The sequence below is a fragment of the Phocoena phocoena genome, chromosome 16, assembly GCF_963924675.1.
Source record: "Phocoena phocoena chromosome 16, mPhoPho1.1, whole genome shotgun sequence".
Classification (NCBI taxonomy): domain Eukaryota; kingdom Metazoa; phylum Chordata; class Mammalia; order Artiodactyla; family Phocoenidae; genus Phocoena; species Phocoena phocoena.
Window position 1 is genome coordinate 80,763,764 of NC_089234.1, and position 26,232 is coordinate 80,789,995.

Here is a 26,232-nt window from a genome sequence, read left to right on the forward strand (position 1 = left end):
GCTGCTGCCATGCTGGCCCAAGCCATGGACACCCTCCTCTGAAATGCCGCAGTGGCCTCTGAACTGGTCCCCTGCTTTTGCCCTCACCCCTCTACAGTTTATTCTTAAGCCAGTAGCCAGAGCGAGACTTCTCAAGCACTGCAGTGCAAATCCCTTCTCTAATGCACCCAGATAAAGCCACATCCAACGAGGACCAACACGGCCCATCTCCCATCACCTCTCTGACCTCGTCTCCTACGACAACCTCCTTTGCTCGCTCTGCCCGGCCACAGAGGCCTCCTGACGTGCCTCGAATCCACCTTGGCTGGCGCAGACCCCTCTGCCTGGATGCACGACCGCCCCCCACCTAGACACACACCAGGCCAACTCCCTCCTACCTTCCAGTCCTTACTCTACTCTAACCCCTCAGGGAGCCCAGGCTGACTACTTAAGTGCATCTAAATCCCATCTCCTAGAAGTCCTGCCCACTTTGACTTATCTGTTTTGGATGGTTTCTTTTCATAGACTGTGTACGGGTTGAATTGTGTTAAAGTCCTATGTTAAAGAGCTACCCCCCCCCAATCTCAGAATGTCACCTTACTTGGAAACAGGGTCACTGCAAACGTAACTAGTTAAGACGAGTTGCTAGGGTGGGTCCCGCGCCCATATGACTGGCAGAGAATCTGGATTCAGAAGCACACGTGGAGGAAAGACAGTGTGCAAAGACACAGGGAGAAGATGGTCATCTACAAGCCAAGGAGAGACTTGGGACAGATCCTTCACTCAAAGCCCTCGCCCACCGTCACCTTGATCTTGGACATCTAACCACAATAAACGTCTGTGTTTAAGCCACCCATCTGCAGTACTTTGTTATGGCAGCGCTAACAAATTAATACAGACTGGCGAGGGAAGGGAGACACGTGGAGAGCCAGAGGCCGGAAGTAAGGTCCATGGCTGTGCAGAGGGCACCCGGAGGTCTCAGCCTGGAGCCCACCTCCATCCAATGCTAAGTGAGCCCTCACTGCTGATAAACTGCTGAGACCAGAGGGTCACTCTACAAAATTCAGAGTGACTGTGCTTAGAGCACCTTGCTAATCTTCCTCAAAAGCCTATAGCTGCATTGGGCAACTATTTGGTTACAGAATCCCAGGTCCTAGTCCAAGAGTGACTAACTCTTTACACCCTGTTTCTCCAGATGCTGTCACTTAGGGAAGCATAACTCAAAGGCTCATAAGAAACTTGAATCCGTACTCTCTCGCAGTAATACTTTCAACACCTCTCATAGATCCAGGCAACAGAGGCCTCTGCCTGATCTCCTTAATCCTGGAGTGAAGCATCCCCAGGGTCAAAGGTACATACCCACCCAGAGCTGCTCCAGGCAGCCAAGACCAGAAGTGCCTTCCCAAAGAGCTGCGAGCCTGCTTCCCGCCAGGGCCTCTTCTCAAGGCCTTGCTCCCAAGGGTGGACCACACTGCAGTGGTCAAGCACTGGCTACCTGGAAGGTGTGGATAGTTCTTGGACATGCAGGCCAGGGGTCCCGTCACGGTGCGGGACAGACCTCACGATGGGAAGACAAGTCAGGAGTTCCACTGCTCTGGGCCGTGATGTCAGGGGGCCTGGAGGACTCCTCTGTGTTCACGTCCTCGAGAAACCGCCCGTGTGCTCTTCCCCAATTTGTTATGCTTGTTCCCACCCCCGGGAAGCCAGCCACCGCCGCCCTCAGCACCAGCCTCGGCCATCAGCATTAAACCCACAGCCAGGATGCCAACCACACACGCACCCCCAAAGACAAGCCTTTGGAGGACGAATCCTATTGCTACTCTTGTCCAACCTCTGATGCAAAAGAATAGTAATGGCACACAGAGAATTCCACTATCACCCCACTCGCTTTCTACAGAACCTCCTCACCTGCAAAGCGAGGAAGCTGGAGCAGGTGACTTCTGAGAACGTCCCAGTCCTACCATCCAGTATTCCTTTACTGTTCTACCACTCAAGATTCTTCTGCTAATGTTATGTTATTTGTAGACATCTGGAGAATCTAAAAAACACACAGCTCATGTAAAGTACCAGACAACATCAGTGACAGAGGCAGAAATATAGGCCATTTTTACTGTCATTTTTACTAAGCGAGACACGACTGTTTCAGCCCTCAGAACAGAATTGTGCAGAAAGTCTGCTGTCTGCCGGCCGCTGCCCGTCCGTCTTCCTGTGGGTGTATACCTGGCTGTGCGCTGAAGTCCCATTTCAGCAAAAAGCTACAGGAGGAGGAATGTCAGTTTCATTTCCAGTCTTCTCCCTGTCCCCTGTCCTCGTCCCCAGTTCCATCCCCTGTGCCTTGTTTACTAAAAATAAGTTTAAGAATGAGAGATTGTTACCGAAGCAAACTAGAAATAACATAAAGGGCAAAATGACAGCTGCCCTGGCATACGCGCTACTTGGGTCTCAAATTAAAATACATACACGTATACAGGAATCCCTGACATTAACAACGTTGCCAATTATTACTCAGGCCTCTAACCTTCTGTCAGGGGCAAGTGGTTAAGAAAATGACAGCGAAAACGGCTCTAGGAAATGCAGGATTTTATCTGCTTGGCTTTTTCCTTCCTTCGACCCTTCTCTCCTCACAGCTGATAACGTCACACGTCACCAGTGGGGCATAGATGGGGCACAGACAACAAAAAGGCCAAGAACTTCTCCAAGCTTCAGATGATCTCATAAAGGCACGATGGGACACATGTAGTCATCAGAAGCAAGCCATTCTCTGTGGCTGTAAATGCTACCAAGCTGGCCGTCCGAGACATTTACTCTTGGGAAAGGCTGCATGCAGTGGAGAGAGATTTGTACCAAGGGCTGGCACCCCGTGGACCGTCTTTGTCACCTTGGGTACAGCACGGAATCTCTGTGCATTTCAGTAGGGGGGACGGGAGCCACACACAGGACAGACCGATTCATGCTCGTCGAACAGCTAGCTAATGTTCTGGGGACCTTGGGCGGAATGAAGTATAGAAACACTTTTTAATAAATCATTTCTACAGATAGCCAAACCTATATTACACTAATAAATATTTCTGAGTAATCTGACAAAAATCAGCCCGTGAATTTTTAAGTAATATATTGGAGGTTTTCCTCTCTGGCCCAAGCTGGGGAGATAAAATGAAAGAACCAGAGCAAAACTGGCCAGACAAATACTTGCACTTTTAGCCTTTTGATGCTTCCTCTGAATCTGGATCGCATTAGTGACTCATATCCTTACAGAACATTTCTCCGAATTTCAGGGATCCTGGGTCTCAACTTGAACGAGGATACCTCACTCCGCTGCTTTTGAGTCTCTGTGGTAAAGTCCAAATTCTCCAACTGACTCAGCAAACCGACACTGAGATGTCACATGTGATTAGGTCATAAACTCTTTTTAATAAAATACGTCTATGTAGCTCATATAAGCACTCCTAGAAGGGATAGCTGGGAGAGAGAGATTAAACGCAAGGATTTCCAATTTCTTAAAAAAGACTTCCTGAGGTCAAGGTGTGACGTGAAGATACAGCAGAGGAAAGAGCCCGAATACTGAATTTGCATAATTTCCCAAATTAGCTGAGAGGAATGAAATAGTGCACACAGGCATGCACGCGCGCGTGCATACACACACACGCGCGCGCGCGCGCCCTGGTCCCAGGCCATCTCTTGTCAATTCCCGTCTCCACTGAGAAACTCTGCCCGACTTTACAGAGTCACAGCTTGCATCTAAGTCCAGTTCCATCAAGAATCACAGCTTTATTCTGAGCTGGTGAATCTGGTATTTGGCTTATCCAAATATTCCAAGTGTTAATTCAACCAGCTCTTTCTCACCTCCTCTCAAACAATTCTATTCCAAACTGAAACTGTAATGCATAGGCCAAAACCATTGTGACTTACAGACATGTGCCTGAAATAGCTTTTAGCTGTCCAATAAATAAAAACAACAGGAGACAAAAACAGAGAGCAGCCTTATGTTTAGATCATAACTACTCTCCTTTCTACTCCTTCCTCCCAAGTTGTTCAAAGATAACTTTTTACACACAATCAGAAAATAAAACACTGGCCTCTTATTTTCTGAAGACTGGTAACCAAGATGGCACCAGATTTGCAACTACTGTCATAACACAAATGTTATGTAAAATATTTGTGTATTTTGTAAAATACATTGTGTAAAATACACTAATGTATTTTAACATTCAAAAAGATTTCAATTCTTGGGCCTCTAGAGCTTTTCTCCACACAACTCCCGTTGAGTTCAATCCTTCAAACACTACAATTTGATCCAGGGGGAATACGATCCTGCCTCTGGGTTTATTCTGTTAAGCGATCCAAAGGCAACATCAGATTTCCATTTCAACCACTGTCCCCCTAATTCTGCCTACTTCGTAACTAATATCCCATCTTTCCCAGGGTTTTTAAAAGAAATGCTTACGTTTCCATTTAACCCTAATTTTTTTTTAATATATGTTGTTTCTTCTACATTTCTAAGCACGTATACTTTCCCTAATTCTGAAGTTTACCCAAAAGGTTTTACTTTCTGCTCTGTGTCCATGGTGTTTTCTGAGTCATCTTTAATTACCTGCTAAGGACAAGTGTATTCACATAAAGCTGCAGACACAGTTTACACCTTACGTTTCTCTCAGGCTCTTCCGAAATCCGCTGACAAAGCTAAAACAGACTGCTGATGAACAAAATGAATAGACAGCAAGAAAAAGCATCCAGTTGACTAAACAAGTAACTGAATAAGGAATCAAACACCAACACCAGTACCGCTCAAAGAGGAAGCTGAGGAAATCTGCCCAAAAGGATGTACAAAGTAGTTACGACAGTGGCGGCCAGGATGAGTACGGTAACAAAAACGACCCTCACATATAACGCACAGGGGCCCCCTGCACGGAGCTAAAGGAAACCTAGAGGTTTGGGGTTTGGGTCCTCCCCAGCAGCACAGGGAAGATCAATCAGCCCTTCAGCAGTTTGGAAAAGATGTGGTAATGACTGACTGAAGTCCAGCCAGCAATGAGCGGGCGTTCCCAACCTGCGGGTATTCGCTACAGTCGCTGGGAAAGGGTCTCTCTGAGCAAAACTGAATTACTTCTGCTGGAAGAGCTTAAACCCTTCAGCTCAAGGTCTGACAAGCAGTTTACTTTGGTGTATTCCTTTAACATCTGAAAAGTTAAAGCAGGGACTAAAAACATATGACCTGCAGACAGGAAAATACTCTTGGGATATGTCAGGAATAAGAAAGTCTGGTGAAAGGGAATAGAGGATTGCAGAAGACACCCAAACTACACAGAAATTAAGCGCAGGACAGTTCTCAAGTTGACAATAATGAAAAATAACAATTGAAATTGACCAGAAGAAAAGCTCTTAAAATAGGCCGCATGCATTCACATAGGCCGAGAGCTAACCCAGAGTCACAGCGCTAGGAGAACCAGCTACAGTCATTTCAATCTTTGAAAATCCATGAGGCTCCAGTTGAAAATAATTTATCAGATACCTAAGATATAAAAGAGGAGCGGGGCTTCCCTGATGGTGCAGTGGTAGAGAGTCCGTCTGCCGATGCAGGGGACACGGGTTCGTGCCCCGGTCCGGGAGGATCCCACATGCCGCGGAGCGGCTGGGCCCGTGAGCCAAGGCCGCTGAGCCTGCGCGTCCGGAGCCTGTGCTCCGCAACGCGAGAGGCCACAACAGTGAGAGGCCCGCGTACCGCAAAGAAAAAAAAAAAAAAGAGGAGTGGATGAGTCTACATATTACAAGCTTCCCAAATGAACTACCTAAATAATAATAAATGTTGTAAACTCCTTGAAGAAAATAAAGCACAGGGAATTCGTAAAATATTAAAATGCAATATTTAAAAATATATAGCCATTTTTCACCCTCCTTTGGTCTATGTTTGTTTTAAATCTTAATAAATTTACTCCAGCACAAAATAAAGGTTTTTTAAAAATCTGTAACTAAGATGAGACTCCTGCTTTGAATTCCTCAAACACACCCAACAAAAAACAAAAGTCAGGGTCCTGTTTCTCAGGGTGAGTGGCATCTGGACCCACCCAGATAGGTGGTAGTTTCAAGTCTCTTCCTTCTTTTCCAACCCTTTCCATCTCTTCCAAGTTGTGCCTTGATTAATATTTCCCATTGCCTGTGACAATGACTTTCCAAAGAAAATGGGAGGACACAATGGTGAGTTCCCAATTCTGAACAGCGGCCGCACGGCGATTTCAGCTCCATCCATGTCTAGTGCCTGCTCGTCATAAGCATTAGAAAAGAAAGAACCTGAGCACCGCAGCGGGGATGGTCATGGGCTGCCCAGGGAAGGTTGCAGGGGAACTTACTTGGGGGCTAGGAGGAACAGAATTACTGTTTTTTTTTAAAGCAGTTTATTTTAACCTATTTCACAAAATCTGAAAGTGCAAAGTGTTCTATTGATAAATGCAGAAGGGACCTCCAGCATCACCTAGTTCACACCTTCATTTATAAGCAAGACTTCCTGTTCCTCTGGCGCTGGCTGGTCCTCTCCTCTGGCAGTTCCTCTTCTGCTCTCCTGTCTCTGGAACTGCTACCCACCTCTCTGACCCAAGCCAGTTGCCTGGTGGTCTCCCGAGGTTGCCCGTGTTTAGAGACCCGTTTGCTCCGATCCCTTTCAGGGGCCACCAGGTGATCCGTGGGGCATAGAGAGAACTCACTGGTCTGGAATGGCAGTGTTCTCTTTTGCTTGGACCCATGACCCATGCTCTGCCCAGCTGCACACCTTTCCATTGCTTGCATGGGCACTTGGCTCCAAGCCCTGCTCTCTCCCAAGCCATCCGTGTTAAGCTTTTCTCTCTCTGCCCCATTTCCAAAAGTGGTCAAAGATGTCAGGACACTACTGCCGTGTGAATTTGGACACTCGGTAGCCTCCTCCGCAAAATATACTGCAAAAGGATACAAAATTAATGCACAGAAGTCTCTTGCATTCCTATACACTAATGATGAAAAATCTGAAAGAGAAATTAAGGAAACACTCCCATTTACGACTGCAACAAAAAGAATAAAATACGTAGGAATAAACCTACCTAAGGAGACAAAATACCTGTTTGCAGAAAACTACAAGATACTGATGAAAGAAATTAAAGATGATACAAACAGATGGAGAGATATACCATGCCCTTGGATTGGAAGAATCAACATTGTGAAAATGACTGTACTACCCAAAGCAATCTACAGATTCAATGCAATCCCTATCAAACTACCAATGGCATTTTTCACAGAACTAGAACAAAAAATTGCACAATTTGTATGGAAACACAAAAGACCCCGAATAGCCAAAGCAATCTTGAGAAAGAAAAACAGAGCTGGAGGAATCAGGCTCCATGACTTCAGACCATACTACAAAGCTACAGTAATCAAGACAGTATGGTACTGGCACAAAAACAGAAACATAGATCAATGGAACAGGATAGAACACCAAGAGATAAACCCATGCACATATGGTCACCTTATCTTTGATAAAGGAGGCAAGAATATACAATGGAGAAAAGAAACCCTCTTCAATAAGTAGTGCTGGGAAAACTGGACAGTTACATGTAAAAGAATGAAATTAGAACACTCCCTAACACCATACACAAAAATAAACTCAAAATGGATTAAAGACCTAAAGACCTAAAGAGCCAGACACTATAAAACTCTTAAGAGGAAAACATAGGCAGAACACTCTATGACATAAGTCACAGCAAGATCCTTTTGACCCACCTCCTAGAGAAATGGAAATATAAACAAATGGGACCTAATGAAACTTAAAAGCTTTTGCACAGCAAAGGAAACCATAAACAGAACGAAAAGACAACCCTCAGAATGGGAGAAAATATTTGCAAATGAAGCAACAGACAAAGGATTAATCTCCAAAATATACAAGCAGCTCATGCAGCTCAATATCAAATAAACAAACAACCCAATCCAAAATGGGCGGAAGACCTAAATAGACATTTCTCCAAAGAAGATATACAGATTGCCAACAAACACATGAAAGGATGCTCAACATCATTAATCATTAGAGAAATGCACATCAAAACTCCAATTAGGTATCACCTCACATTGGTCAGAATGGCCATCATCAAAAAATCTACAAACAATAAATGCTGGAGCGGGTGTGGAGAAAAGGGAACCCTCTGCACTGTTGGTGGGAATGTAAATTGATAGTCACTATGGAGAACAGTATGGAGGTTCCTTAAAAAACTAAAAATAGAACTACCATATGACCCAGCAATCCCACTACTGGGCATATACCCTGAGAAAACCATAATTCAAAAAGAGACATGTACCACAATGTTCGTTGCAGCACTATTTACAGTAGCCAGGATATGGAAGCAACCTAAATGCCCATCGACAGATGAATGGATAAAGAAGATGTGGCACATATATACAATGGAATATTACTCAGCCATAAAAAGGAACGAAATTGAGTTATTGGTAGTGAGGTGGACAGACTTAGAATCTGTCATACAGAGTGAAGTAAGTCAGAGAGAGAAAAACAAATATGTATGCTAACAAATATATATGGAATCTAAAAAAAAAAAATGGTTCTGAAGATACTAGGGGTAGGACAGGAATAAAGACACAGACATACAGAATGGACTTGAGGACACAGGGCGGGGGAAGGGTAAGCTGGGACCAAGTGAGAGAGTGGCATGGACATATATACACTACCAAATGTAAAATAGATAGCTAGTGGGAAGCAGCCCCATAGCACAAGGAGATCAGCTAGGTGCTTTGTGACCACCTAGAGGGGTGGGATAGGGAGGGTGGGAGAGAGAAGCAAGAGGGAGGGGATATGAGGATATAAGTACACGTATAGCTGATTCACTTTTTTATACAGCAGAAACTAACACACCATTGTAAAGCAATTATACTCCAAAAAAGATGTTAAGAAAAGTATATTGCAAAAACCAATATATTGCCCAATATATCTTACAGGGTTGTGAGCAAAACTGAGCATTTTGTAAACAATGGTGACATTTAAATTAATGTGTTATTATTATTACCAATCAAAATAAGAAAGACGACATGATAAATATGAGAGTTGTCCCAAACGCTGAGGATGCCGTCTAATCAAGGAAGCAAGCCTTCCTGCAAGAAAGGTCAGTCTCACGCTCCTTATATACTCCAAACTCACTGCATTGACTCTCTGGGCAAAGATCTGTCTGCCTCAGGAATTCCTGGGAAAAGCAAAGTATCTGCTTTAAAAATAAAGAGAAGTCAGAATCTCATCTAGCACTTTTAGCAACACAAAGCAGTCCTTCTCCTCCAGATGAGCCCTCACGCTCTCTGTCTCATCGAGCCATTGTTCCTGACAAACCAACCAGGTGAAGAAGGACAAAGGCAGAGAAGGAAGAAAAGCAAAGACCAGAAGCAGAGACTGAAGAACAGAATCACAGCAAGTGGAGAAGCAGCCTGGAGACCGCGGGCATTTCTTCGGAAATCTCTAAATTGTCCCAGATTGGCACCATCCCCCGGGCGCATCACTGGGACACACACAGCTGTCCCCCTACACACACCCACTGAGAATCCGCCTCGCTCCTCCCGGGTCCCGGAGTCTGTTTTCCAATTCAGGCCTTGCTGTTTCACTGTCTTTTCACTCTAATAAGATACGTATCTGAGGGGAAAGTGGGATGAATGATTTTTTTTCCAGTCAGTTGTGAACTGCTGAATTTCATTATTTTAAATCTCACTTGAAAAGAGCCGTGACATCAGCCTGGCTGCTCATCGTGGGCTGAGGGCAGGTGTCATGGGGAGGGCGGAGCACCTCCAAGCGTCGGCCAGCCTCGCCGGGGGGCCCTGAGCGGTTAAGCAACGGGGACCAGGGAGCAGGCCTGGCTCTCCACCACCACCCTTCCCCAGCTCAGATGCGCCCACCAAGGTCCAGCCAGCCTGGCCGTAACCAGGGCTTCAGTTTGTTTTGCAGTTTGTGCCAACGGCTTGTAAAAAGATGTGACATGTTTCTTCCAAATGTACAACGAGAGACAATCCATCCGTGAGCTGCCACAACACATTTCAGAAAGCATGAAAAATCCCAGGAGCTGAGGAATGAACTCAACCACAGACTAATACAAACCAGCCAAGCGTCTCTGAAGAATGTTGGAAAGTAGCGTCCGCAGCCCTCACTCAGCTCTGTCGTTGCTACTCTGATTACTCCTACCTGGCTTTACGGTCAGCCAGGGTCACAGCTGGCCCTGTCCCCACTGATGTTCAAGGCACTCAGACCAACAAGAGGGGCAGGGCTGATGGCCCTCGAGGCAGATGAGCTGCAAATCACGACCCTCCTCCACTTACAGAAATAAACAGACGGACACTCACACCCCGAATGCAGGCACGCCGTCCAGGAAAACCGCAGAAACAGTCACCTCCTTCCTCCCTGTGTCCCCATCCTTCCCCTCCCCTACCCCACACCCCAATCCCACTACAGAGAGGGGGAAGGATGGGTTTCCGTAGGGGAGGATCAGGTTCACTAGAGAAACCCGTCCTTCTAGACCTCTCCCATCAGAGGAAGACTTGCAGGAGCAAACAAGGAGTTTGTTCTAAAGCTGAGGGATTGGAATCCCAGGGATGAAGGCAAGTCCAACTAACGTACAACACACATCTTTTGAGTGGCTTCTGTCTTTCACGCGTCCCTGCCCTGTAAGCTTCCATACCGCAGAGTTCCCGATACCCAGGTACGTAGGAAAGTTTCCTCTTATTCATTGGAAGACAACCATTCTCTCTGGCTCTATCAAAAGGCAGCTCTGATGCCTGGGAAGGCAGCTCTTTCATTCCATCCCGCTAAGACATTTGATCCAAAACACAGATGTCAGAAAATTCAACCTGCTGCTTTGATTTCTATTAAAATATCCAAATAAAAAGCCGTCGGTTCTCCGGTCCCCAGCAGGTGCCCTTCTACTTCCAGTCCTTCTTGAACAGCAGCGGCCCAAGGATTCCCCACAAGCTACAGTCCGAAAGGAAGGCGCCCACACAAGCAGTCTCCACCAGTGAGTCACTCACAAACGCCAAGCGCCCTTAGGAAGCTCCTTCGCGAGCGCAATGTGTGGCTTATCCAGGGAAGGCAGCATAGCCTCCCCGTGGAGCCTGAACACTGTGGAATCAGTCAGAATCAGCTCCTCCCCAGACAGCACCACTGAGCTTCTAGCTGGCCTCTCTTCATAAGTCCGAGATTTTCCTATTTCACAATTTGTCTGGATCTCTTCATCTGGCCTGAGAAGAAACTACAGTTGACCCTTGAACAACACAAGGTCTGAACTGCAAGAATCCACTTATACACGGATATTTTCCCATAGTGAATACTACACGGTCCGTGGTTGGTTGAATTCCGGTACGCAAAGGCACCACGGATCCAGAGCGCCAGCTCTGAATTACACGGGGATTAATCCCCACATTATTCAGGGGTCCACTGTACTCTCACAACAAACAAAGACAGCTTTTGACGCAGATAAGATGCGCTCTTCTAGCTGGGGCACCTACGGGATATTGTTCTAAAAGAAAACCAATCCCTCATCGCAAAAACTATGATACAATTAGTTAAGATACTAGGCCAAGCAATCTCTGATCTGTTGGCCAATAAAACCACATCGGCTGCTTTCAAATGCTCCATTTCTAGGAGTGAGTACCACGGCCTGTCAGCTTGGCAAAAGCGTGCCTTCCTTCTTATGGAAAGCACACATAACAATGATGGTTTTTCCATTTGATATCTATGGCGAGGAACAGCACGATGCCTCCCTCCTCCAGGTGGAAGAGAGGAAGCTGACCAGACAAAACCTGCACCTGGGAGGTGCCCCCTGCACCACCAAGTAAATAAAGGAGATGCCAAGGGTCAGCTCCTGCAGGGTCCCCCAGATGACGAGAATGCCTCAGGGTGGTCCCTCTCCAGCAACATGAAACCCCACTCAGTGCTGGCGGTGCTCTCACAGCAAGGGTCCTCAGCACAGGTGGGAGGTCACACTATGAACTAGCCATTGAATTGCCCGTGTTGCTTTTTGTTTGCAGTCACTCTGGGACTTTCCCTCCCACCCTTGCCACGCAACCGTTAGTCCTTCTATTCCTAAGACTCCCCCCTACACTGAGCCCTCGTGGGTTCAGGTCACTGAGATGCCCAGGTGTTCCTGCAGGCAGATCAGCACAAAAAGTGAGAGCCTGGGGCTTCCCTGGTGGCGCAGTGGTTGAGAGTCTGCCTGCCGATGCAGGGGACACGGGTTCGTGCCCCGGTCCGGGAAGATCCCACACGCCGCGGCGCGACTGGGCCCGTGAGCCATGGCCGCTGAGCCTGCATGTCCGGAGACTGCGCTCCGCAGCAGGAGAGGCCACAGCAGTGAGAGGCCCGCGTACCGCAAAAAAAAAAAAGTGAGCGCCTGCTCCTGACCTGAACTCTGTAACCTCCGTGGGCACAGGTGGATTCGGGGATGATGGGTCCTCCCCGAGGAGCCCCCAGACGGCACTGCAGCACGTTCAAGAGCCATCCTTACATCGGATTTCCCTAACAGCGTCATAGAATCAGACTGCCACAAACCTTGAAAGGTCTTTCAAGAGTCTGTTCAGTTGATTAGAGCACTGGATGACTCGGCCGAAGTCACCCCTTTATTTCATCCGCATCTCATCCTGGTGAAAAGGCAGGCTGGAGCACATGGGCAGAATAACAGACTAGAAATGGTAAGATCTGAGTTCAGGGGCCCAGCTCCATCAGCTGCCACACTCTGGAGCTCTTCGTTTTAGACTAAGAGATCTCTAAGTGGAAACGATCTAAGTTAGGTCTCTTACTAGCTGCATCCCCAGGAAATTTTCTGAGTTCTTATTTTCCTCAACTGTTAAATGAGAATAACGAGGACAGCCTGCCCACCACGCCGGGCTGCTCTGCCTGCCATGAGTCAGCAAGTGAGAAAGCAGGCGCCCTGCCTCCTGTGTGTCTCTGTATGGGGCCAGGGCACACCTGCAGGGACGCTGCCCGGGAATTCAGCTCAAAACACAGAGGCTTTGTGAAATACTGCAGTGGGCTCTAAGCTAAGCACGTCCTCCTTCTTCCCCTCGAAGTGCTTGTGAGAGAGATGAGAGGAGTGAGACTAACCTCTGTGCTGTTCAAAGCAAAAGGAGAAATAAGTAGGACACATCTGGATGGCGGGACCAAAAAAGGCTCACTTTAAGCTTCATGTGTAAACGTGTGCTTTTATACACATAAAAATAAATGCACATGTGTATTTCATCTTGTATATTACACACACTCCATATATACATCTGTCTAATATAATGCATACGTCACATGTATAATTACATATGATACGTAATGTGTATTATCGTGTGTGTGCATGTGTGTGCGTGTGTGTGTGCATGTGTGTATTGTGTGCGTCTGTGTGTGTAGCATGACTTCCATAGGAGGGACAAGGGAAGCAGGAGTAGGAAAGGTCCCTAGAGGCCAAGGCTATACCGTAAGGACGCAGGCGAAAGTGAAGCAGAAAGAGCGCAGGCAGACTTGATGGTGAGTTTCTTCTGGCTGAAATCTGGCAACAACACACATCTCTTCCCCCTCTCCACGGGCATGAGCCCGGGGTTAGAGTTCTGCAGGGAAATATCAGGGCTGGGAGGGGAGGGGAGGACACCATGGGCAGCTCCCTGGACAAGCATCCAGCTTCGATGGGCTGGATCGGGTGTGGGACAAGTGTGAGAGGGGACAGGTACTCGCTGAATAGTCTAAAACACATCTGGAAGGCAGTTAGAAGGCTTCAGAAGACTGAAATCCCCGTGGTAAAAACGACAGGCAGTAAGCATGGTAAAGCACTTGCCGCCACCCAGGCACCGTTATACGAGCTTTATATGTATTAACTCAGTGCATCCTCCCAACAGCCCATCCCTCCCCCAATAAGAAGTGGTTCCAGCTAATAAGCGGTTGAGTGAGGTAATCAGATGGTAGAGTCCATATTCTCAACTGCTACAGGGGGTGACGTTTTCTTAAGTATTTTCTGCAGGCAGAACTTTCATCCCCCTCACTGCTCTACACCCGCCGCACCTGCAGGCCTCACCACACCTGCGTGTTCATCCAGGCACGGCTCACTTTCTGTCTAACATGAGTAAGGGTGGGTTCTGTCTTTCGCCATATAAGGTTATGACCTCCCCAAAGGCAAGAGGTCCATGTGTATCTCTTGGGTCTCCCAAGACGCAGAACACAAGGAAAGTTCTCCCTCTATAGCAAGTGGATAAGAAACTAGGCTATGGGAGGGAGGGAGGGAGACGTGTGAGGGAAGAGATATGGGAACACATGTATATGTATAACTGATTCACTTTGTTATAAAGCAGAAACTAACACACCATTGTAAAGCAATTATACTCCAATAAAGATATTTAAAAAATAGAAAGTGAAAAGTAAAACTAAAAAAGAAAAGAAACTAGGCTTTGACATAATGAACAGGAATTGAAGTATCAGTTTTGCTATTATTAATTGGCACTTTGGGCAAATTATTTAACCTTCTTAAACTCTCTTGTCCTCCTCTGTGAAATGGGTATAATAATAGAAGCAACTCATATAGAGTAAAGCTTAGCACAGTGCCTGGCAAATAGTAAGACTCAGTAAATGTTAGTGCCATGAATAATGACTCATTCTTCCAGGACACTGATTGGGCCTCCTCCCTCCAGCTCACCAGCCTCTCCTGTCCCCAGCTGGTCACCCTCAGCAAAGGCTGGCATCCAAATCTCCAACCAACTGAGCCCCAGAAGATCTCAAAAGGGAAGGAAGGCACCCCTGGGGCGTTTGGAAATGGGAAAGGTCCATATCAGAATGGAGAGGAATCGTGGTATTTAGCGGGTATGTAGCCAGCGTGTAAAATACCCTGCGATGTGCAGGACTGCCCCACACCACGAAGAATTTTGCCACTCAAAATATCAACGGTGCTTCCCTTGAAAAAACAAAGCACTGCTTGGAAAATAATTTATATATGCGGGCCAGCAGACAAAATCAATCCCATAAGCAGATCAACGAGATGAGCGATCCACAATCAGTTAGGAAATCACCAGTCAGTACCTCCTGATGGTTTCGGGCGGCTCCGCACGGACGGGAATCTGCTCGGCCAAGGCCAGGGTGTCCTGCAAGGTCTTGCTGACCTCCTGCAACTCGCCCAGGGACAGCCCTCCCATGAGGTCGCAGCCCTGCCACGGGAGGACCCACTCCTGCTCTTCTAGTTCCCTTCTCAGCTGTTGATCTTTTGCGTCCAGCACAGACATCCTGGCTTGGAGGGCTTCGATTTCTTTCTGTAGAGAACAGAGAGAGGAGATTTTGTAAATTCACCCTGCTCGTGGCAGACTGCACTGCTGAAAATGAGTCCTTTCCATGAGAGTCCGCCATATGCATGAGAGCCGTGAAGCTGCCCTTCCGAAGCAGGCAGATTTTTGGAGGTTTGCTGAACTGGAAAAATCACGCCAGCTTTGTATTTCTGATTAGTTGGCATAAGGAGAAACATTCCCTCCCAAGCATGAAATAACTCCGGGTGGTGAGCCAAGAATTTGACTTGGAAGAAGCCAGCAAATATATAAACGACTTACTTCATTTCAGGTGACAGAGCTAGAACACAGGGCGGCAAACTTCATGGACTTGAGACACCAGTAAGCAGGAAACACAACCCACAGCCCAAAAAAGAAAAGCAAACGAGGCTTGGCTGGTCTGTCCCCAAACATGCAAATTTACCATGTAGAGAAAGATTAGAAATCATAGCCTCTTAAGTCTACAGGATTGCGAGAAAAATGGCATGCCGCAGATAGCACTCTCCTGTCTCGGTTCATAAAAATAGTAAATAAATTTAACTTCCACTAATACAACAAACCAAAATCCAAAGACTCGAGCATTGTCCAATCTTGAGGTCAATGGATAAAACAAGCAGCAGGTAATTGAATGCCCGCTGTGCGTAAAGTGTTACTTACGGCAGCTAATCATCTCACTGACCATAGGATTCTGAATCTAAAACGAGACTCTTTTAGTTAACACACTCCCAGGCTCCATGCACTGGTTTCCAGCTGATGAGAGCATAGCTCTAACCCTGGCTGTCCCCCCATCTCTCACCCACGTCCTCTCAGCCTCAAGGTACACATCACCCACAGCTCTACCCACTGACCCCTCTTCCAGTAGGGGAGGAAGGACACACAGCAGGAGGTACTGAGGATCCACCCAAGACACCCTAAGAAAACAACAGCGTGCGTCCCACTGGTCCAAGATTATGGTATTACTGACACTGTCTCCCATCTCACCTCCCTACTTCCAACCTTTGAACTCCCATCCCCTATTCTTTTCTCTTCTGTTTGTTTGTTTTGGGTTTTTTTAACTGTGGTAAAATACAGGTAACATAAAATGTACCATCTTAACCATTTTTAAGTGTAATTCAGTGGCATGAAGTATATTCATATTGTTGTACAACCATCACCACCATCCACCTCCAGAGCTCTTTGCATCCCGCAAAACTGAAATTCTGTCCCCATTAAACACTGACCCCACCATTCCCCCTGCCTCCAGGCTTGGCAGTCATCATTCTGCTTTCTGTCTCTAGAATCTAACTCTTCTGGGGACCTCGTATACGTGGAATCATACAATATTTGTCTTTTTGAGGCTGGCTCATTTCACTTAGTATAATGTCCTCAAGTTTCATCCATGCTGTAGCACGTTTCAGAATCCTCTCCCTTTGAAAGGCTGAATGATACGGCGTTGTATGTATACACCACACTTCGTTTATTCATTCATTTGTCGATGGACCCTTGGGTCGCTTCCACCTTTTGACCGTTGTGAATAATGATGCTATGGAGATGTCTTTGGGTCTCTGCTTTCAGTCCTTTTGGGGCTTAAACCCAGAAGAGAAATTGCTGAATCACATCGTAATTTTAATTTTTTGAAGAAACACCATCCTGTTTTCCACAGTGGCCCTCCACCCTATTCTCACACAGATGTCAAAGTGACTCTTTAAATTGCGGTCAATTACAGAACTTCACTGCTTAAAAACCCCCCATGGCTCCCAATCCAGTCAGAGAAGAGCCCAAGACCTCACAAGGCCCTGCAAAGGCCCTCTCATCACTGACCTTCTCCTCTGCTGTTCTCTGCAACCCTGGCCTCCTGGCTACCCTTCGAAGGCATGGGGCACACTCCCACTGCAGCCTTCAAGTGACTGCCCCCCCCCGTGGGGAACGCTCTTACTGGAGATTTCTGCAAGGCCCCTCTCCCTCTTCCATCAAGCGTTCGCTTCAATCTCCCTTCTCAGTGAGTAGACTCCCCTACCCCAACACTCTGATCCATGCACTGTAGCTCTTACCACCCTACAACATTCTAGGCATAGAATTTAGGCTTTTATCACGTTTGCCATTTCTTGTCTATCTCCGCACTCCCACCCCCACTAGGACATAAACTCCACAGGAACCCTGAGCATTGCAAACAGTACCTGGCATGTCACAGGCACTCAAAAATTCTGCTGAATAAATGAATATCCACCTTCCCCCAGAGTTCTGCCATGAATGCTCCCTCCAAACACTAAGTATGTTCTGTACACTCTGACGTCATCAGGAATTGGGGAGACCTTCAACTGGTGAATATTGTTCAGAACCAAAAACCAGACTTCACATTTTCAGCTACCCGAACCTTACAGTGATGCCCACTGAATATGAAAGTGCCAGTTTCTCATCCACCAGAGGGCAGGCAGCAGAAGCAAGAAGAACTACAATCCTACAGCCTGTGGAACAAAAACCACATTCACAGAAAGACAGACAACATGAAAAGGCAGAGGACTACGTACCAGATGAAGGAACAAGATGAAACCCCAGAAAAACAACTAAATGAAGCGGAGATAGGCAACCTTCCAGAAAAAGAATTCACAATAATGATAGTGAAGATGATCCAGGACCTCGGAAAAACAATGGAGGCAAAGATCGAGAAGATGCAAGAAATGTTTAACAAAGACCTAGAAGAATTAAAGAACAAACAAACAGAGATGAACAATACAATAACTGAAATGAAAAATACACTAGAAGGAATCAATAGCAGAATAACTGAGGCAGAAGAACGGATAAGTGACCTGGAAGACAGAATGGTGGAATTCACTGCCGCAGAACAGAATAAAGAAAAAAGAATGAAAAGAAATGAATACAGCCTAAGAGACCTCTGGGACAGCATTAAATGCACCAACATTCGCACTATAGAGGTCCCAGAAGGAGGAGAGAGAGAGAAAGGACCCAAGAAAATATTTGAAGAGATTATAGTTGAAAACTTCCCTAACATGAGAAAGGAAATATCCACCCAAGTCCAGGAAGTACACAGAGTCCCAGGCAGGATAAAACCAAGGAGAAACATGCTGAGACACATAGTAACCAAACTGAGAAAAATTAAAGGCGAAGAAAAATTATTGAAAGCAGCAAGGGAGAAAGGACAAATAACATACAAGGGAACTCCCATAACGTTAACAGCCGATTTCTCAGCAGACACTCTACAAGCCAGAAGGGAGTGGCACGATATATTTAAAGTAATGAAAGGGAAGAACCTACAACCAAGATTACTCTACCCGGCAAGGATGTCATTCAGATTTGACAGAGAAATCCAAAGCTTTATAGACAAGCAAAAGCTAAGAGAATTCAGCACCACCAAATCAGCTCTACAGCAAATGATAAAGGAACTTCTCTAAGTGCGAAACACAAGAGAAGTAAAGAACCTACAAAAACAAACACAAAACAATTAAGAAAATGGTAATAGGAACATACATATCGATAATTACCTTAAATATGAATGGATTAAATGCTCCAACCAAAAGACACAGGCTTGCTGAATGGATACAACAACAAGACCCATATATATGCTGTCTACAAGAGACCCACTTCAGACCTAGGGACACATACAGACTGAAAGTGAGGGGATGGAAAAAGACATTCCATGCAAATGGAAATCAAAAGAAAGCTGGAATAGCAATAATCATATCAGATAAAATAGACTTTAAAATAAAGAATGTTACAAGAGACAAGGAAGGACATTACATAATGATCGAGGGATCAATCCAAGAAGAAGATATAACAATTATAAATATATATGCACCCAACACAGGAGCACCTCAGTACATAAGGCAAATGCTAACAGCTATAAAAACAGGAAATCAACAGTAACACAATAATAGTGGGGGACTTTTACACCAATGGACAGATCATCCAGACAGTAAATTAATAAGGAAACACAAGCTTTAAGTGACACAATAGACCAGATAGATTTACTTGATATTTATAAGACATTCCATCTGAAAACAGCAGATTACACTTTCTTCTCATGTGTACATGGAACATTCTCCAGGTTAGATCACATCTTGGGTCACAAATCAAGCCTCGGTAAATTTAAGACAACTGAAATCATATCAAGCATCTTTTCCGACCACAATGCTATGAGATTAGGAACCAATTACAGGGGGGAAAAAGCCCGTAAAAAACACAAACACATGGAGGCTAAACAATACATTACTAAATAACCAAGAGATCACTGAAGAAAGCAAAGAGGAAATCAAAAAATACCTAGAGACAAATGACAAGAACATGTATATCCAAAACCGATGGGATGCAGCAAAAGCAGTTCTAAGAGGGAAGTTTGTAGCAATACAATCCTACCTCAAGAAACAAGAAAAATCTCAAATAAGCAATCTAACCAAAAGAAAAGCACTAGAGAGAGAAGAACAAACAAACAAAACCCAAAGATGGTAGAAGGAAAGAAATCATAAAGATCAGAGCAGAAATAAATGGAATAGAAACAAAGAAAACAATAGCAAAAATCAAAAAACTAAAAGCTGGTTCTTTGAGAAGATAAAATTGATAAACCTTTAGCCAGACTCTTCAAGAAAAAGAGGGAGAGGACTCAAATCAATAGAATCAGAAATGAAAAAGGAGAAGTTACAATGGACAACGCAGAAATACAAAGCATCATAAGGGACTACTACAAGCAGCTCTTTGCCAATAAAATGGACAACCTGGAAAAAATGGACAAATTCTTAGAAAGGTATAACCTTCCAACACTGAACCAGGAAGAAATAGAAAATATGAACAGACCAATCACAAGTAATGTAATTGAAACTGTGATTAAAAATCTTCCAAAAAACATAGGCAGAACACTCTGTGACATAAATCACAGCAAGTTCCTTTTTGACCCACCTCCTAGAGAAATGGAAATAAAAACAAAAATAAACAAATGGGACCTAATGAAACTTAAAAGCTTTTGCACAGCAAAGGAAACCATAAACAAGACGAAGACAACCCTCAGAATGGGAGAAAATATTTGCAGATGAAACAACTGACAAAGGATTAATCTCCAAAATTTACAAGCAGCTCATGCAGCTCAATAACAAAAGAACAAACAACCCAATCCAAAAATGGGCAGGAGACCTAAATAGACATTTCTCCAAAGAAGATATACAGATTGCCAACAAACACATAAAAGGATGCTCAACATCATTAATCATTAGAGAAATGCAAATCAAAACTACAATGAGGTATCACCTCACAACAGTCAGAATGGCCATCATCAAAAAATCTACCAACAATAAATGCTGGAGAGGGTGTGGAGAAAAGGGAACCCTCTTGCACTGTTTGTGAGAATGTAAATTGATACAGCCACTATGGAGAACAGTATGGGGGTTCCTTAAAAAACTAAAAATAGAACTACCATACGACCCAGCAATACCACTACTGGGCATATACCCTGAGAAAACCATAACTCAAAAAGAGTCATGTACCACAATGTTCACTGCAGCTCTATTTACAACAGCCAGGACATGGAAGCAACCTAAGTGTCCACCGACAGATGAATGGATAAAGAAGATGTGGCACATACATACAATGGAATATTACTCAGCCATAAAAAGAAACGAGATTGAGTTATTTGTAGTGAGGTGTATAGACCTAGAGACTGTCATATAGACTGAAGTAAGTCAGAAAGAGAAAAACAAATACCGTATGCTAACACATATATATGGAATAAAAAAAAAATGGTTCTAGGGGCAGGACAGGAATAAAGAACCTAGGGGCAGGACAGGAATAAAGACGCAGACGTAGAGAATGGACTTGAGGACTCAGGGAGGGGGAAGGGTATGCTGGGACTAAGTGAGAGAGTGGCATGGACATATATACACTACCAAATGTAAAATAGATAGCTAGTGGGAAGCAGCCACATAGCACTGGGAGATCAGCTAGGTGCTTTGTGACCACCTAGAGGGGTGGGATAGGAAGGGTGGGAGGGAGATGCAAGAGGGAGGAGATATGGGGGTATATGTATCTGTATAGCTGATTCACTTTGTTATAGAGCAGAAACTAACACACCATTGTAAAGCAATTATACTCCAATAAAGATGTTAAAAAAAAATCTACCAACAAAGAAAAGTCCAGGACCAGATGGCTTCACAGGTGAACTCTAACAAACATTTAGAGAAGAGCTAACACCCATCCTTCTCAAACTCTTCCAAAAAACTGCAGAGGAAGGAACACTCCCAAACTAATTCGACAAGGCCACCATCACCCTGATACCAAAGCCAGACAAAGATACTACAAAAAAAGAAAATTACAGAGCAATATCACTGATGAATATAGATGCAAAAATACTAGCAAACAGAGTCCAACAACACATTAAAAGGATCATACACCACGATCAAGTGGGATTTATCCCAGGGATGCAAGGATTCTTTGATATACGCAAATCATTCAGTGTGATACACCATGTTAACAGATTGAGGAATAAAAACCATATAATCATCTTAATCAATGCAGAAAAAGCTTTTGACAAAATTCAACACCTATTTATGAATAAAACTCTCCAGAACCAGGCATAGAGGGAACTTACCTCAACATGATAAAGGCCATATATGACAAACCCACAGCCAACATCAACATCGTTCTCAATGCTGCAAAACTGAAAGCATTTCCTCTAAGATCAGGAACAGGACAAGGATGTCCACTCTCGCCACTGTTATTCAACATAGTTTTGGAAGTCCTAGCCATGGCAATCAGAGAAGAAAAAGAAATAAAAGGAATACAAATTGGAAAAGAAGAAGTAAAACTGTCACTGTTTGCAGATGACATGATACTATACATAGAGAATTCTAAAGATGCCACCAGAAAACTACTAGAGCTCATCAAAGAATCTGGTAAAGTTGCAGGATACAAAATTAATACACAGAAATCTCTTGCATTCCTATACACTAACAATGAAAGATCAGAAAGAGAAATTAAGGAAACAATCCCATTCACCACTGTAACAAAAAGAATAAAATACCTAGGAATAAACCTACCTAAGGAGGTAAAATACCTGTACACAGAAAACTATAAGACACTGATGAAAGAAATCAAAGATGACACAAATAGACAGAGAGATATACCATGTTCTTGGATGGGAAGAACCAATATTGTGAAAATGACTATACTACCCAAAGCAATCTACAGATTCAATGCAATCCCTATCAAACTATCAACAGCATTTTTTACAGAACTAGAACAAAAAATCTTAAAGTTTGGATGGAAACACAAGAGACCTTGAATAGCCAAAGCAATCTTGAGGGGAAAAAAGTGGAGCTGGAGGAATCAGACTCCCGGACTTCAGACTACACTACAAAGCTATGGTAATCAAAACAATATGGTACTGGCATAAAAACAGAAATATACACCAATGGAACAGGATAGAAAGCCCAGAGATAAACCCACGCACCTATGGTCAACTAATCTATGACAAAGGGGGCAAGGATATACAATGCAGAAAAGACAGTCTCTTCGATTAAAAAAAAAAGTGCCAGTTTACTGGAGAATATTTTCAAATAGCAACCATGTTTGCTTCCCTTTGCCACCTTGCTATTGTATGGACCTGGATGAGCAAACTCAGACAATAAGAACACTCTGCTCGAGGCAGGGGCAGCGGGAGGGCTTCCAGTAACATGTCTGAGCCCCATTAACTTGTCTAAGGTCATTCAGCTGTTTGGAGCCTAAGCCAGCTATTGGACTCAGTGTTGAAGCCCTCTGCTCTTTCCAGACGTCAATGTTCCCCATTCCTGCCTCAAGGTCTCCAGGCTCAGGCAGGTGTGGACAGAGTCGCAGGGCTCCTTGTCTCTGGGGTACACTGTCGACTTCCAGAGCTCCTGGTTGCCTCCTGGCTGGAACTCAGGGCTGCACCAAGATTTCTAGCCCCTGATGATTCTCGGCCAACTTGCATCCACTGCTCTGGGCCAACGTGGAGCTCCCACGATGCCCCAGTCATTCCCAGTCTTTCCCAGTCCCGCCCACTTTGCCCAGTCCACACTTACAGCTCTGCCTCCTGACAGGTGCTACTCAGAGTCCAACCTGACAGCAATTGCCATAAAGCATTGCCACAGCTCAGATTTTTTTTCTGCCTTCTAAAAGAACCTTCTTCAGGGCAAAACGAGAAGAGGTGACAAACTGGCCTGGCAGACAAGGAAAGCATATTCAACAGGTAATGAGGAATAGCAAAAACAGGCACACACACCGCCAAGCTTTCAACCCCTCGTTGGTAATGAGACTCCCGACAGGCCCCCTAGTCACCACCCTCCACCTTGTGCTTCCAGGTGGACAGCCAACGCTCTAATTGCTTCACTCAAGCAAAGCAAAGACCCACTTTGCTACCTTTGGCTCAAATGGATAAGAAAAATGATGTCTTGTTTCTTGAAGATTCTTCACCCGCTTACCTGTAACTGCTGCTTTTCTTGGAGAAGCCAGTCTCGCCTGGTGATGGACACAAGCAGGTTGTCCTGAGCAGTGGGTTCCAACATCTTCGGCTCCGTTCTGAGCTCAGCTTGGGTGTCGTCACTGCTAGCTCTTAAAACAAAACGTACATATTGGTACGGATATGGATGAGCTGAAATCCTCAGATCTACAAGAATGTTAATGGAAAGAAGGTCCACAAAGTGGCCCCCAGCGGCTCTCATCCTTAGGAGGGTCAAAGGGATGAGGTCCCTAATGTAAGTTTTTGTTTTAATGACAATCTGTCGGGGCTTTGGCTGTTTCCCAGAGCCACCTTGCTTAACTGGACTGGGCACTGTCCAGCACCGTAGCTATGCGTGTGGCTATCTGCGCTGAAAGTGTAAAATACACACCAGATTTTAAAGACTTAGTATGAAACGAAGAGTGTAAAATAGCTCATTAATGATATTTACATTCATTACCTGTTGGGATGACAATGTTTTTGACATACTGGGTTAACTAAGTATATTTTAAAAATGAATTTTACTTGTTTTTTCTTACTTTTTAAAAATGTGGCTACTAGAGCATTTAAAATCATGTATGTGGTTTGCATTATACATCATTGGACAGCTCTGCCTGGGCCATCCAGAGCAAACTTCCAGGGCTGATCTTGGCTGTGGAGATGACAAAGAGGGTTGACTGATGCCTGGGTCAGAGATTCTCAGAAAAGGTTTGCTAAAAGACTGTCAAAAACCACTAAAAATCTCTTTCTCCCATGCTCGCAAGAGTTGGCATATTTGGTTGAAGCAACGCCGGTGAAGATGTGGCCCAGGCTGCCACCTTATGCTGGTGAGTTGCCGTTGCAGGAGCCTTGCAGGTGTTTCTCATCAAAGGATGACCAATCAATTTATAAGCGGTTACAGCAGTAAACAAGACTTGTCCCCTGCGCAGAGCAGAGGCGATGGGTAAACCAAGGCCACGGACAAATGCTCCCCCCAGGGCTCCGACTTACTCACTGTAGGAGTGGAAAGGTAGACGCCTTGCTCCCACTTCCTACATCTTAACATGGCCCTTACGTTAACAAGGGGGCCTACCAAGCAGAACAGTGAAACAGCCCTAATATTCTTAGAAACAATGATAGAAAACATGTCACCTCAGCTTTTCTAAGTTAGAAAACAGTGGCCACAGAAAAGGGAGCCTTGATTGAATCTCTGGGCCAGACACAGATTCAGACTCAATAATCTCGAAAGCTGCTTACTTAATATAACATACCACACAATTTAGAAGCTTATTTTAAGACTGGTTACTCTCTGTAACAAGTCTCTGTGTGCGTAAAGGCAAATCACAAGGGTAGTAGTAGTAATAAAAAAATTTAACTGGTCATAACAAAATAATCCGGTATAATTGAGAATTTACTGTACGTCGGGTGTTATCAGTGTTGCCGACGAAGAAACAGAGCATCAGGGAGATCTGAGCAACTTGCTCTGGTGTAACCAAGCAGGACCCTATGGGGCCTTCCCAGAGCAAGACTCCCCCTCCAGGTCCTCCGCCTGCCTTTCGTCTGTAGAAAAACTTTAGTCAAAGAATAAATTTAACTGGAGAAAAGAAAATGCAGAAAGAAAGGAAACTTTCAAGCAAGACAAAATAATAATGGTTTAGCCATTAAACAAAGAAGTCAAAAACCTTTTGTTCCTCCTCAAGGGCTACAGATAACATTCTGAGCCACGTCCTTAGAGCTGTTTTACAGAGACTGAAACCCTCACCAGGTAGAAGAAGTTAACTGTCTGCTGCTCACAAGCACACAGACCCCAGACCAGTTGGAACCAGAAGGTGGATGATGTTGACCCCCAGTTACCTCACCACCAACCAATCAGAAGAAGGTCCACGAGCTGATCACACACCCCACAGCCCCCCTCCTTCACCCTGTCTTTACAAACTTTTCCCTAAAAACCATCAGGGAGTTAGGGCTTTCTGAGCACTAGCTGTCTGGACTCCTTGCTTGGCGCCTGCAATAAACACTGCACTTTCCTTCACCCGAACCTGGTGTCAGTAGATTGGCTTTCCTGGGTGTGGGCAAGCGGACACAAGTTTGGCCCCATAACACTGGGTCACACAGAGCGCAAGAAGCAGAGGTGAGGAGTCCATCAAAGGGCCATGAGGCTGGTTGCCACTTTCCAGCCCTTCCCTGGACACCATACACCAGTCAGGCTTCAGCAAGATTATAAACTCCTGTTTCTTCCTGGCTTCTAGCCACGTGCCACCCACACCTGCTGGCTAAGTCCCCTTGCCCGTGATTCAACACAGTGAGCTGAGAGTGACAGCTTCAGGGAGGTAGATGAGCACGGTCTGAGCCCTAACTCCACCTTTCTCTAGCTATGTGTCCTTGGACTTACCAAACCTCTCTGAACCTCACCTCCCTCGTTTTTAAAATGAGGATGATGGTGATGGTGATGCCTTCCCTATACGGCTCCATATGGCTGATTAGGGGATCAAATGTATTCAACAAGCGGCCACTGAGTGCCTACCCTGTGCAGGTCCCACCCTCACCCTGGGGCCATAAGGGGACTC

The 26,232-nt window shown here is 45.1% G+C and overlaps 1 protein-coding gene across 1 annotated transcript in view; it reads right to left on the bottom strand.

Annotated features, from left to right (window-relative positions):
• The window catches only part of DISC1 (DISC1 scaffold protein), a 288,333-nt gene that overhangs the window by 209,054 nt on the left and 53,047 nt on the right, over positions 1-26,232 (bottom strand). Inside the window, exons 6-7 of the mRNA XM_065893936.1 lie at positions 23,670-23,799; positions 15,017-15,243 (exon numbers count right to left, since the gene is read on the bottom strand). Of these exons, the coding sequence (XP_065750008.1) occupies positions 15,017-15,243; positions 23,670-23,799 (357 nt within the window). The remainder of the gene's footprint in view (positions 1-15,016; positions 15,244-23,669; positions 23,800-26,232) is intronic.